The sequence below is a fragment of the Dermacentor silvarum genome, chromosome 6 (assembly GCF_013339745.2).
Source record: "Dermacentor silvarum isolate Dsil-2018 chromosome 6, BIME_Dsil_1.4, whole genome shotgun sequence".
NCBI lineage: Eukaryota > Metazoa > Arthropoda > Arachnida > Ixodida > Ixodidae > Dermacentor > Dermacentor silvarum.
Genome location: NC_051159.1, coordinates 126,527,715 through 126,542,617, shown reverse-complemented (window position 1 = coordinate 126,542,617; position 14,903 = coordinate 126,527,715). Strand labels below are relative to the sequence as shown.

Below are 14,903 nucleotides of genomic sequence, written 5' to 3'. Positions count from 1 at the left end.
ATAAACAGCGCGTCCGACACTATTCAATAAAATTCCGTGCAACGCTCCCTTCACTTTCTATTTAAAATTCCAGCGTTGAAGATCGAAGAGCGTGGTCCCCACGCAGCGCTAAAGAATCGAGACAGTTCTCTTTCGCTAATAGCCTAGATGTCTGTTTCTCTGCTCTTAACTGTCTGCATTTTTTGTTTCAATCTTTGTTTTAAGACTCGTACGGCCCCGCCTGTTATAGGCTGCGGCACTGACGTATTACCTCCCGGATGCAGACGACATTCCAGCTACTCGAAGTGTCAGTGCGTTGCAGAAACGAAACCAGACTGTGTGAACGGCAAGGAGGGATGAAGGAAGGCAGAAAAAAAAATACTGAAAAGAAAAGTCGATGAGAAGAAGCACCTAATGAGCGAACGTCGCCGGAGAACTTCCTTAGTGCGAGGGCAAATTGGACAGCAAGGAGCCAGAGAATCTCGAGTTGCGCTTCTACACTTCCGGTATGCGTGTCGCGTTCTCTTATACAGAGGAATGAACCAGAAAGAAACGTCCCTGAGGAATTTAGGTTCCTTACAGATAAGCCTTCATGAAGCGCTAGTGTACGAGCCACTCGAGTGCGCTAGCGAATGCGCTGTTCCTGACACCGCCTTTTCGCCTGCAGCGCACACGTCACACAGGGTCTCTTTTCGATGTTCATTTTAATCTAATCACGTGAACAGATTGAGTGAAGGCTTCCGCACCTTTTCGCGCTACATCCTATATATTGGCGTGAGTCTTAACACGACAGTTCCAGACGGATACATGCTGTCTTATAAAGGCAGTGAGAAAGCCAAGAAGGCCGAAATTTAAATTACTTGAGCGAATCTACTTTCACCTACATTTGTTGTACAAATTGTGGGAGTATTTGTCGCCACCATCATCCCCATTTTTTTTTCTGCAAAGTTGCTAGGTTATAAGGCACCCACTGTATTGTGCAGCTGAAAAAAATATTACGTTTGGTTGAAAACCATGACTACTGTTTATTTTTTATTTTATTTTTTTTTCATTTCGGACACTTACGCTGGCACGGCACGATTCAGTAATTGTTGCCTTGGCAGCTAAGAGGGTATGCATCCAGGCACTGGGTATATGACCCCGGTTTGGAGCAAAAGCAGATAAATCACTTCCGTAGAAATAAATTAAAGTAGCATTACAGACACAAATACTTAAAATATATGGGCCTTTGGTGCACTTCGAGTGCAAGAACACCAGATGGATGATGCACTCAAGAGCTTCGGCGTCTTTTATAGCCTCCGTGATTATTTCATGACTTTAAATCATTTGAACTGATCAAACAAACATATTGGATATCTAGGCTCGCTTTCCGGCTTGATCAGGACGTCGCAGACCCTGACCTACCTGTACACTACCACTTAACCTATTTAACTTCAAAATAATGAAACCCCTGTGACGAAACAAGCAGATACGTACGTCACTGTGCACATCCAATCGGTGAATTATATAATAACGCGAAGAAGCATAGCACGCTTGTGGCGTAATCGAACCAATCTTGTAGGGCTGAAGTCTCAAAGATTTTTAAGTTTTCCCGGGCGGGAACAATGCGAAATCCCGAGCTGTCAGGGCAGTCAGGGCAGCCAGGGATATAGGTATATGTTTCACGAAAATCGTGAAGATACCACGTAGTGTTGTAATCCAAGTATCACGATAAGCTCCTTTCAGTTGGTGAGCCAGCAGCAGTAGCGGATGTCGCGCGCACAGTCTCTTCGCCCACAGCTGTTAGCTGCTTGTGTGCCGAAAACGAGGGCGATGTATGACGCTTGTCGAGTGAGCAACGTACACGAGAGGTGTAATCATGTAGGACACAGGTCTAAGTATACGGGTATTTAAGGATTCTATGTGTCACAGTGGTACATACCCATTCTGAGGGATTGGTCAATAGGGAGAGAAAGCAAGGAGAAGAAATGCGGGGAGGTCAACCAGACAAGCGTCCGGTTTGCTAGCCTACACTGGGGGTAAGGAAAAGGCACATAGAAGGAGGAAAAGAGTCAGCATTGAGCGCACGTCGGAGGATGCAAAGAGGCACTAGAATGGGCACATATCCAATGACACATACCAATCAATACTTCTTGCTGGGCTAGTTGGTTCATCTTATTCCGGAAAGTTAAGACACAACCAATGACGGAAAAAAAGCGTCAGACGCTTTTTCCTGTCTTGAAGCTTTTTTCCGTCCTTGGTTGCATCTTAACTTTACGGAATAATGACATATGCCAAGTTGCACATAGCAAGTGGCCGAACGTGGTGTCTATTCGGCGAGAAAGATTACAGACTCACCTTTCTAACCAGAACTTGCATGAGCCCGGTACATCTTAACCGCATGTTCCTGGAATTATACCCTGAGGCCAAATGTTAATTATGTGATGCTAGAGGAGCCAGCCTAGAGCATATACTCTGGGATTGCGAAATAGTTCAGAGGAGAATTGCAGTCCCCCCGGGTGAACTAAGGGCGCGGTGGAGAGTCGCACGGACTAGCTCAGATCTCCAGGAACAACTTTGGGCCATCCAGCAAGCCCGGGAAGCTACCGAGAGACAGTATCTTTTTGCTGCCCCCGGCACGGCCTAAACCCTAGCCATAGATTTGCACGTTATTCAATAAAGATGTCTCACCCACAAATACCTCCCTCCCCCCCCCCCCCCCCCCTCCATACACCAGATAGGGGGAATAGATAAAGAAAGCTTCTCCCTACTGTGCAAATAAACAGTTAAAGAAAATCGGGCCACTCTGACTACTTGAAATCGGGCTCTTGATTTCTTGATTGCTGGCACGTCAACCGTCATCGCGATAAAGACATTTTAACGCTGTGAGCGCTAACAGGGATAGGGCCTCTCGTTGGCATTGAAGCATGCTGCGGTGCATGACACAGCTATATGCACACCAACAAACGTATAAGGGAAGCCGGCCTGACAAAATGATGACGATGAACGATGGATTATGGGCAACACATTTTATAAGTCACTGTTGCAGTATCTCTATGAAACGGGCTAGCATGCTTATATTTTGTCATACAGGCCCAAGCGAATAAAAAAGAAAAAAAAAGAACAATATGCAGGAAAAAAAAAACAGAGGAAGCAAAAGTAGTTCTTCACCAGTGATGCAGAGAACAGCAGATAGGCATAGGTGCACATCTGTAAACGAGACTGGAGTGAGGCGAGTCGCTAGTAGATTACGGTCCATACTGTAGTTTCCGGCTCTGTGCATCCAAGGCATCCAAGATGCCCGCCTGTATACGGGTCTGGCCGGACCTGAAAGTCCATACTGAGCCAGTTCTGATCATCTTTCCCTTGCGTTGGTACAGGATGGTCCTGGACCAAACTACTGTCTTATCTGATTGCAGGGCCACACATAAAGCCCGACATAGACATAGCGTACTACTCCCATAATTCAGCCGCGCTGCGAATGCTTACTGCAACTGATACTCTAAGAAACGCTGCGAGGCCTACGACGAGTATAAATGGGCACGGTGTACTGCTGTAGATTGTTCCCAGTTAAACTGGTGAGTCGAGTGAGTTGGTTCCGACAAGAAAACACTGCACATTTAAATGGACGAGGAATCCGCATCGTGCTGCGTGCGTTGCGATGTTGCATCCTTCGTCCTGTCTGCCATAGCTTGGCTAAAACTTGCCGCTTCTTCCGATCCTAACGCGGTACTCCTAAACTTTTCCGCTTCTCTGTTCGATCCGAACAGCCCGAAGCCGCCTTTCACACGCGCTTGGAAGGCAACACTGCCGTATACGTACGAGTCAATATCTGCCGTCGTGGGATGATGCGGTGGTGGGCATTTCTGTATCGCGGAGGCTGCCCCCGCCGTCGCCGAACAAGCGTGTTCACAGACCGGACCATTTCTCAAGCGGCTTGGGGAGGCTTCAAGCCCCGTTCGCGTGACAGTGCGTGGCTCTCGATAATGATGTCATTCCCCCCGGCGGCGAGCCGCTACGGCCGGGCCCAGTACGGGCCAGGATGGTCAGGGGACGCGCCCATCACCACCGCCACCACCACCGTGCTGACGCGATAGCGTGCGTGGACAGCGGTCGCTCGCCTGGCAAGTTGCAGCCATTGCCTGCTGGACACTTCGATTCGACAGCGTTTACGTCACCGTCTACGCGTTGGTTTTCTGTCTTGGTATTTGATTTCCGAAGCTTTGCGGTGATTTATTAAGTTACAGGAAAACTGTTGTGTTTTCTATTGCATATCATTGTATTTTCTTGTTGCGCATTTTCTTCTACAGGCACCAGGCGCTGCGTCAAAGACGGATGTTGTTGTTGTGGTAAACAGACGGAACTGAATCAAGAAATCTCTGTCGTTGTCGCTGTTGGTGCGGTAGTTGTTTATGTGATGCTGTTAAGATGAGAAATCGAAGACGCAAATAAGACTATATCTGAAAGGAGAATGCTGTTTGTCAAAGGGGCTATGCGCTGCAACCGAGTGGTTTCTTTTTGAAGCTGTTTAATATAGTGATACAAGTTGCCTCGCTGTCGTTGTAAGAATCTTGCGTTCCTTGCGTTCCCGAAAATGACACTCCCTTTATCATTTTGCATGTTAGTTATAGGATGTCTTACAAGTGCGAACGTCTTCCTTTCTCGTTAGCCTGGATATGTAACGTCTTCTCCATTTAACGTCGTCCTTGTATAACTGAGCAAGTAATTTGGCGCAATAAAAAACACAGACACAAGAAAGGGAGACAAACACAAGCGTTCCTAGCCTCCTTGTAGTTCCCATAGTCCGTGCCTTGGCTGCTATTCTCTTTTATTTATTTCAACACTTAATTCCCTTGTTATTTTGTAAGACGCTGATATACATTTTCACTACAAATCTTCTAAGCATTACCTTTTTGATGTGAATGCAAGTAAAGGCAGCAGTAGCAGTATAATAAATCATAATAATTTGACATGTACTCTCTTTTGCATATGGGACATCGGCGAGACCATGTGCTTTCAAGCAGTTTTCTTAAAAAGTTTTTTTGAAGAACGAAGCTGCTACTGGGGCTAGATGTTGTGTAGGATATCCGCTCTAAAGTACCATCCCAAATGTCACCAAAAATTAATTCTAAGAAACATTGCATCTAGTGAAATAAAATCTAGACGTTGTTCGACCTAAATGTCAAAGGCAACGTGCGAACAAAGCAAAACGTGAGTGGATTTAGTACGCCTGTTGTGAGAAACTTTTAAAATGTTCAATTGCGCTTTCGAACTCTGTATCGGGTAATCCCCATATACGTGTCGTTTCAGAAATATGACGCATATCAAAATCGAAATTGGCAGGAAGGACACGCTCTCTTCTATTCTTTTTTTGCATAGGTTGGCATACTTAGGTAGACAGTACCACGGCTACTCAATTTCTCTGTTATGTAGCAGGAGATAAATAAATAAATTATATACTTTAAAATAAATAAATGAGTGAATGAAAAAAAAATGTAATTTCATTGAACATGCTAGATGCATTTAAAAGTTCTATATTCTTTTTGGACTTCTTAGAAAATTGTCAAATATCTGTCAAGTTGTGCTTTCGATGCTACGCTCTTTTGGGGTCCAAAACGCTTGCGATTGCGAACTTGAAACGGCATTATGACGAAAGTTTGTAGAAATAAAATGTGCAATAAGAGAGTCATGCTAAGTAAATTTCAAAGCTGTAGGTTTATTGATGGTGCCGACGGCAATTTATAAGTTGGCATTCTTAATGCTGTTTGAAGCCAGGACTTTAAATTGATAAATTGAGGGGGGCATTATACGCTAGCAGTCGCGCGTTCAAGGCGCCTGCACTGGCACAACAGTTGTCACTAGGCACGGCTTGCATTGCCAGTGAATAGGCTGCGCCTGCACTGCGAAAATAATTACGAAGCACCAGAAGCACCTCTTCTCCTGGACACACACACACACGCGCGCGCGCACACACACACGCACACACGCACGCACGCACGCACGCACGCACACACACACACCCCACCCACCCACCCACCCACCCACCCACACGCACGCACGCACGCACGCACGCACGCACGCACAGCACGCACGCACGCACGCACGCACGCACGCACGCACGCACGCACGCACGCACGCACACACACACACACACACACACACACACACACACACACACACACACACACACACACACACACACACACACACACACACACACACACACACACACACACACACACACACACACACACACACACACACACACACACACACACACACACACACACACACACACACACACACACACACACACACACACACACACACACACACACACACACACTGCAGCAAAAAGACTGTTTAGTTCTTGAGAGGAGCTAGTGATCACGCACACATGTACGCGCGCACACGAGTGCACTCAATGATTGACCACTCATTAGTCTCACTCATTAGAAACTCATTTACTCAATCAATCACTCACTCAGAAAAGCTTACCTTTGGTCCTGGTTACTTCGACGTAAAAAAAAGTTTACTTCTTAGGTATGATACATGTACAGTGATAAGAAATGGCGGGGCAAACAATTTAATGCTAACCAATGTGCCGTGTCCGCAATAAAAACACATTTTCGCTAAATAGAAACAAATTAAGATAGTCTTTTATTCTCATTCACATTCATACATTTAATGACTTCTGTGGCCTTAGGAGGCCTGCATTATGACCGCAGCAATACTGTTTCCGGTGTTGGTCGGAAAACTCGTTCACTTTCAAAAAGGAATGGAACAAAATACAATAAAAACAGTCTGCACTGCGGGTTTCATATGCACAGAACGCGTTTGAAATCGCGTTTTACTGAACGCAAGCGCAAAGAACCAGTGTGCGCAAATGGTGTGTATACAAAGATACAAAGAGAGAAACAGAGCGCGGTGTTATATCCGAGCAGCCATATATATGACAGTATGCCACTTTCTCTTTCCAAATGCTAGCAATGTGAGCAATTGCTTACAACTGTTTTTATTCCATGAGAAAATATTTGAGAGCAGGTCGGATTCAATCAGAAACAACTGCTGCACGTATGTATGTATGTATGTATGTATGTATGTATGTATGTATGTATGTATGTATGTATGTATGTATGTATGTATGTATGTATGTATGTATGTATGTATGTATGTATGTATGTATGTATGTATGTATGTATGTATGTATGTATGTATGTATGTATGTATGTATGTATGTATGTATGTATGTATGTATGTATGTATGTATGTATGTATGTATGTATGTATGTATGTATGTATGTATGTATGTATGTATGTATGTATGTATGTATGTATGTATGTATGTATGTATGTATTCCTACTAATATAATACCCTATATGTAGGGTTTTGTATGATTAACCTCAATTACCCCATATGATACATGATATTGTTCCATGACACTTTTACAGCACCTAGCATTTCTTCGGTAGGGTAAGTAGGGGCCGTATTTTGTAAGATTTTTTTCCTTCTATTAAATTTTTATCACGCTTCATAGTGAGTTGCAATACCGGCGATAACGAAGGTGGGACGTCATGCTAGCCAGGGCCAAAAATAATGACATTTGAATAGAATATTTACATTATACGGCCAAGGGTTCCGTCACTTTGGCAACGATTCTGGTTTATTTCGGCTCGAAATATCCGGACAGTCATACCAAAAGGGACAAAAGCTATCAAACATTTAATGGACGCTAACAGGCAATAATTACCACTCGTAACGTCACTACTATACTCAGCGATGAGCGAAAGTGTATTTACAGGTGTGCGTGTATATACAAACGCCACTGTAAGGTGGTTTCAGTCTGGCATTCGGACATGACATACTAATGTGTGTAGCTTATCAGATATGTACGTCCACAGGTGAGAGTCGTTTAACACATGACCACGAGCGGGAAGCTTTTACACATCTTTTGGATCCGCGAACAAGCACCGTCAATTGATAACGTCACACTGTTCAACCCGTAGGAGTGAGGACGCCACTCCCAAATTAGCACCTGCAAGGCTTGCTTGGCAGGCCGATGCTCCGACTAGTGACGAGACTGCTGAGCTAGACGCTGACCTATGCATTTTGATTTTCTGCACTTGTTTAGCGACGTTACTTTGAACGAAGCTCTCAAACTCTAGTCCTTTATAGCGCTATTTTTTTAAAATAGGTTCAACTAAGTACTTTTTCAGTTACGTCTGTTTGTAGTTAAAATATTTAAATGCTGATAGCAGAACTGAACCCAGTCAGAGCATGCCGGTATCAGGCTTAATGCTCGTGACCCTCAGCGACATTGCATATCAACTGAAAATTGAAGAAAGCTATGGCGAAGAACTCCGATTAGATTTAATATTATACTATCGATAACGTTTGCGTTATCGCACTAGTCGGATTGCCTTGGACACATGGTTGACCTGTCTGTACTGACACACTAGCTGTGTGTTCTTTGGAAATCTATACCTTTTTTTAATGATTCAAGATAGCTGCTCTCAACAGAAATGCACATAGAAACGTCTTGCTAGAAACGCCATTTTGATACAGGCTGCTCGAGGTTTCATGATGAGCAGATATTGGTCAGGCCTAGGTAACCATGATGATTTATTCGCATGTATATAATGTACTGAGGGATCTGTAAGCAGGGTTTGAATTGTTTCATTTTTAGCAATCGTTGATATGCATCAACGCTGTTCCTAAGGCCATCGTTATGTTGGCTATTAATTCCACATCTATGTTTCGTCCCCGTCATGCGCGTCCCAGGATAGACGCCTTGGAAACATTTATTTACAAATATTTGAATGTGAAGAAACAATAAATATCATACGGACACACAACCAATAGATGGATCAGTAGAATCACCTGTTCACGGGCCCCTATGAAATATGTATTTATGCGCCGTTCTTATTATTACTCTGTTTATATTACACACTGATCCAGTAGGCATCGATATGACCGTTTATAAACGCGCACAAGCGCGACTGTTTCTAGCTCCCTGTGTATGAAATTTATTTCGCGTAGCTTAGGGCGCTGGTTTACAAGTCAATGCTATAAGGGTACAATGCCTCCCTTTAAGAAACGTATGCAGGACGAATCTGATTAATAAATACGTGATCCAAGTGCGAAAAGCAGCAAGCGCCACTACTGCAAGTGAAAAAAAATTTGGAGGGCTAATTAAAGCAGGAATGCGTATTTGGCGTCTTAGGACACAAAGGAAACAGACACACAAAAATACACTGCACACCCATCGGCACATACACGCCTTGTTCTTGGACTTTTTTCTGGAATCTCCAAGATAAATTGTTGCGAAATTGTGAACTGGTTATACAAACAGCATGGATGTTTTGCCTGTGATTTATAGCATCTCATGACACTCAGACGTACTTCTTCGCCGAAAGTCTTTCAAAGGAAGGAAGTTGGTCTCTGTACACTAATCTTTACAACATTCCAGTAAGAAACACACAGGCGAGTAATCACACCTCTTTGACATGAAAAGTTTGTTTGTTGACTGAATTCTTTAACAAAAGAACCGCATCTTACGTTTTTAATTAGCTTTGTGTTCATTCACACAATAAGTGAAGTTTGTTTCATCTGAACCTTACTGATAAATTTCGCCGCATGCCATCTGTCACATCTGCAATATAATAATATTATAGCGAAGAGACACATTGGAAACACTGCTATGTACAGGATTAAACAGGAGCTGGGGCCAAACTCACAAAGCTTTTACAAGCACTTCAAGTGTAATAATTCTTGCGAATATGGACCCTGCTCTTCTTTCCAGTATAGTGCATTGTGCTCACATGCTTCCAAAAGAGAAAACACGCAGAACAACTCAAATAAAAGGACTAGTTTTGAAACCTTGAGACACCACACTACCAAACGCGCGCGACCGAGCATCAAATATATCTGTCTGTTCAAGTCAACGACACCGCCTTCTATAAGTCAGTACACTGGTAATGTACAGTCTTCTTAAGCCTATGCGACCACGTTGTTCATACGTAACTGTTTCCGCTCAATCCATTCATCACGCCTTGTTCATACACACGCATGCACTCACACACAAACATGAGCGGTGTGACAACCGCATAGCATATCCTCTCTTTGTCAACAATCTGAGTTAGGACGTGAATGAAAGGCACTGAATTATGTACATCATTGCTCAGTCCCAAAAGAACGGCACAAATGAAGTCGGCAGGTGAAGAAAGAAAAAAAAGCAGGGCGCTGATACTTCATTATCGTAGACGACAACCAAACTGAGTCAAAGGGTGTTACAGGAGGCGCGCGAACGACACCGCAGAAATTCCCAGTCACGATCGATCCACGCTGCTCATCGAACAACACACATGACGACGAACGCGATCGCCGAGCCTCGCAGGAGGATGGAGAGAGAGACTGGCCGCGATGAAGTGTTCGAGTCAGCAACTGCAAAAGTAAGTAGGGAGAAAAGCCTGATTTGCAGAGATCAAAATAATAAAGAGGTTCACAGAAAGACTGCGACTTGGAATGGTCAACAGTGGTCCGAAGAAGGGATGCGTCTGGAGACAATGTTTTGACTAGAGTGTAACTCTCCGGCAAATATAAAGTTGGAATAGCTAAAAATGATGACACAGCAAAGAGTACAGCAGGTTTGCGAAAGAACGTATACCAGTGTGCGCTACACCACGGCCGAAACAATGGCGCGTGAATAAATATATACCGTACATATTCTGCCGGCACTCAAAGAAATTTTCTGGGGAGAAGAGTTTTGATATTTATATTATCACTTTCAAAGAGTTAAGAAACACAGTTGTAATGTTCAGACTTTAACTTTCTTTAACGCACTTACTGCGCTTCAAAGTGTTTTTGTACGTTTCATTGTTTTTTTTTTCTATTGCAATATGCATAGCTGCGCCTGTTAAACCGAGGCCACTTCTGTTTTGTCCCGTGTGTACGCTAGAAAGCCAGCGTCCCTTGCCCAGCCTTCTACCTGGCGCTCCTCGCAACATATTTGCTGCAAATAAATATTGACTTGATTGATTGATGATTTATTGATTGATTGACTTGTCTTCGCCAGGACTCCTTGTTGAAACGTTGGTTCCAGCCTGAGACATCCTTTGTTCGGCCACTGTAAATTTAATAGCAGTTTATAACCATTGGCGGTCACTACGAATGCTAGCTAGCGGACAAATATTTCGCGGCACAGTGGGCCTCGTGTTAAAAAAAAGAGAAAAAAAAGGTGTTTACAAGTAAGACTTTTGTCGAGGCTGTCCAGGGGCACGGCACATTGTGATTCGTATCGATCTTATTAGTATCCGTCCCGAGTCTCATCCACTTTATCTGCATCAGTGCCGTATATTTCGCGACGTTGCCCTTCCTTCCCGAATACTCAGCAGCAATGCTACATAAGCTTCTTCGAGAAATGTCGGCTCGTAGCATTTTGCTGACATCCCTGAAGTTATTGGCTAACGGATGGGTGTCGACATGAGAACTAAAATTCTGGCTTGAATAAGTTTGCTTCTCTAACGTACTTGTAGTTGGTCATTCATATAAGAAAGAAAATAGAACATGAGCAGATAAAGAAAAGGCGCCTTTCACGAAGTTCTCTTTTATACAAAAGGGTGCAAAAAAAAAAAAGAATTACCGAATAAGGGAGTCGGGCTCCTAAATAAATACTGGTGAGGTTTGCCTTGCGGCACGCTTAGCGTGCTACACCAGGTGAATATGAAGCTAATTAAATATGTAGGCCAGGTTATATGACCCATAACACACGCATAACATGACGTGACATAACATAACATAACGTAGAAAGTTAAAGTATTTCGTTAAGACGAGTGTCTCGCAGATAAGTTAGAATCTGCTTCGTAGTAGGAGACGCACAGGCGACACTAGGCCGCGGTCCAAGTACGTGTTTCAGCTCAAGGTGTGAACACTGAGGAAATACATATTGGAAAAGGTCGGTCCACCGACCGAAACTGTTGTGTAAATAATAAACCTAAGATAACCACGAAGTTGTGCTTCTGATTTTCCTAAATACGCTTGGCCCATTGAATAATCCAGTTACTACTATATATATATACAAAGGGGGGCTCAGTTTTTTTTTGTTAACCACTACCATATAAAACCAACAGGCAAAGACGCCAAGGAAAGCGCAGGGGTATATTAGCTGCCATTGAAATTGAAATATATATATATATAATGGTCTCATGGACAAAGAGAAGACAAGCAATCTACGAAGAGTAAGCTTTGGCATCTTTCAACTCGCGCTAATCAGACAGAATGCGGCACCACATTTAGGGTTGTGAGAGCAGTCGCATGTGGCGCAGCCCCACTTACCGGCGCCGTAGTGTCCAGGGACGTGGAGCCCCGACGACCGATGGCTGCTGCCCAGCACAAACTCCTTTTCGGAGTACGCGTCGCCCGGTGACGAGGACGACGTGGACGGCGGGCCCCTCCCGCCGTTCTGAAGCGTGGCCGTGCACTTGATGCGCATCTCGTCGTGCATGAAGTGGCTCGGCCTCACCGTGAACCGGAGGCCCAGCGACGTCACCTGGCGGCCGGAGTCGAGCCGTTGCATCGGGTAGTGGACCAGGTACCGATTCGACACCTGCGCGCAGCGTTCGGGATTCCGGCTGTTAATGTAGCTATACGCCTCAGACCTATCGAATGGCCGTGGACAACTACTGTTCCTGGACATTTCCTAACCTGTAGGGCTATATGAGACGTTTTCATGGACATTTTACTGCTAGAGCAGTTTTGAGCTAAAATGCAATGCTGTTTATGCGTCATGTCTGTCCGTCTGTGGCGGATGAGCTAGCAGCCGTGCCGGCAAATCTTCATAACAGCTCGAAGTTCTAGGGGTATTGCGGAGCTGCGCAGAAGGATGCGCAGCAAACGATTGACTGGGAAGAGGCAGTGGCGTAGTAAGCTGCAGTTTTCAGGAGCGAAAGTCGCAAGGGCGGGGTACGGAAGATATAAATGGTTGCCCAGTGTTATCGCTCTATGTGCAGGCACCTGCAAAACATCTCGAGGGAGTTTGAACGAGATTAAGAAGAAAATGCGTAGCATAGGACAGAGTTTGTTTCTTGCTTCTGTCTCACTAAAGGAGTCCAAAAACCGGAGAAAATCAGCGGAGTCTGGGTGCTTTTCGTCAAATCTACAATGCCTGCATAATGGCTTGTTGAATGCCCTGAAATGAGATTTTTAGCTGTGAAATACTTGTTTACAATAACATACACGTGTTCGACAATACTTAGGACGTGTAATGGATACCGTGATTCGGATCTGAGGTTGTTTCAACTTTTTCCTCATCTTTAGTCATGTGGAAGAAGGTGTCTGGGTTTGCGCATGCTAACATGTTCCCTTTCGTTGACATTCCTATCTTTCGCACAGTCCTCTTTACTCGCAAGAGAGGTGCATAAAACGCATACTACTCCGTTTCCAAGTAACCCTCCCCCACCCTGTTTACTGTACACGTGGTCATAGCGCTAAGAGTGAAACTGACGAGAACGCAGTGACGTACCTCTTTATCGTTCAGGTGCCACTGTAGGTCGACGGGACGCCCGTAACGCGAATAACTGCAGGTGACGTTCACAAGGTCGCCCACGTGGTAGCTCGCCTGCCCACCTGTTATAGAAGGCTTGTCGTCGTCTGTGCCTGCAAGAAAACATAGCAGTAACTGTGTAATATGGTTAACGTAGGGTGCGAGTCCTTCCGGGAATAATTATGAGGCCCTCAGGTTGAGATATTTTGGCGTAGCTGGAAAGTAACTGTTTTCGAATGATGCGTGGACTTGTTATAACAACGCTCGAAGCTCTCACGTTGTGTGTCATTCAATAACAGGCTCTGCGAACTGTAACTCGTAAAAACAGAGAGATATAGAGTACTGATTATCACTGCAACGAGTGGAAGGTGTACGCAGTCACAATATACAGCGCTTTGTTTGCCTCCCAAACCGGTTCTTTATGTCAAGGGATATACGTAAGATAAACGAACCTGATATATTATTCTTTGCGGTCACATTTCACTTTTTCATAGCGCCTATTGTCAAAAAATGCTGAGAACACTATACCCAAGTTCGCTTATGTTAGTTGTACCGTTACCATGCGCCAGGGAACGTTTTCCATTGTCAGAAAATGCAGAGAACACACCAAAATTCTGCTTACTTTAGTTGTATCGTTACCATGAGCCTGGGAACGTTGTTTAATGCGACCGAAATGTTTGTCACAACAAGTTGCCGTCTGTGCACCTGTGCTTTTGGCATCTTCAGCTGCGACGATCTCCTCGCTAGACAGTGAGTAAGCTTCAGACACTGTAGCAGTGCACTTGAGTTTCATAATGCCGTAGCTGAAGTGGCGTGGCTCGGCCGTAAAGGTGATTCCCAGGGAAGAGTGGTACAGCTGATCCCGGTCACGGAAGATGGGATACATCTTCTCGTACTGCGGGGGAACCTGCGTCGTTCAAAACACCAGTGAAAGTTTGTAATCTCCACAGACAACAAGCTACGGAAAGTTTCTTGACGTGTTCGACAAGAATTACCTAATTCGTAAGAAAACATGCAACCGATTATGCTCAATGACTGGGCGTATATATTAGGCTCAGTTTAATGAAAGCATATTCTGAAGAAATTTGAGGCCATATTTGAAAATCGGGCTATGATTTCACGTCTACCAAGGGGAACGTTTAGCTCAGGAGCTTCCATCTAAATAAACGAGAATGGAGGAATCGATTTTCTCGATAAGCATTGCACAGAATTTTATGAGGTTTGTTCCATTTAGAAGACAAACTTAAAGTTTAACGGCTCTATGAATCGGGTTTTTATTTTAGCTGTCATTATTTAACCAGAATTGCTGAAAGTAGAAAAATGAAAAAAAAAAGGCAACTCAAGTATCAAGTTTACAACGCTGTACCTCAGCAATAGAAACGATATTACAATTTTGTAAACTGA

The 14,903-nt window shown here is 44.2% G+C and overlaps 1 protein-coding gene across 1 annotated transcript in view; it reads right to left on the bottom strand.

Moving 5' to 3' along the window:
* Positions 1-7,314: 7,314 nt before the first annotated feature.
* Positions 7,315-14,903, bottom strand: part of LOC119455946 (uncharacterized) — a 162,023-nt gene continuing 154,434 nt past the window's right edge. The window contains exons 5-8 of the mRNA XM_037717495.2: positions 14,205-14,406; positions 13,479-13,612; positions 12,293-12,563; positions 7,315-10,402 (exon numbers count right to left, since the gene is read on the bottom strand). Coding sequence (XP_037573423.1) covers positions 10,308-10,402; positions 12,293-12,563; positions 13,479-13,612; positions 14,205-14,406 — 702 coding nt within the window. The 3' untranslated portion in view covers positions 7,315-10,307. The remainder of the gene's footprint in view (positions 10,403-12,292; positions 12,564-13,478; positions 13,613-14,204; positions 14,407-14,903) is intronic.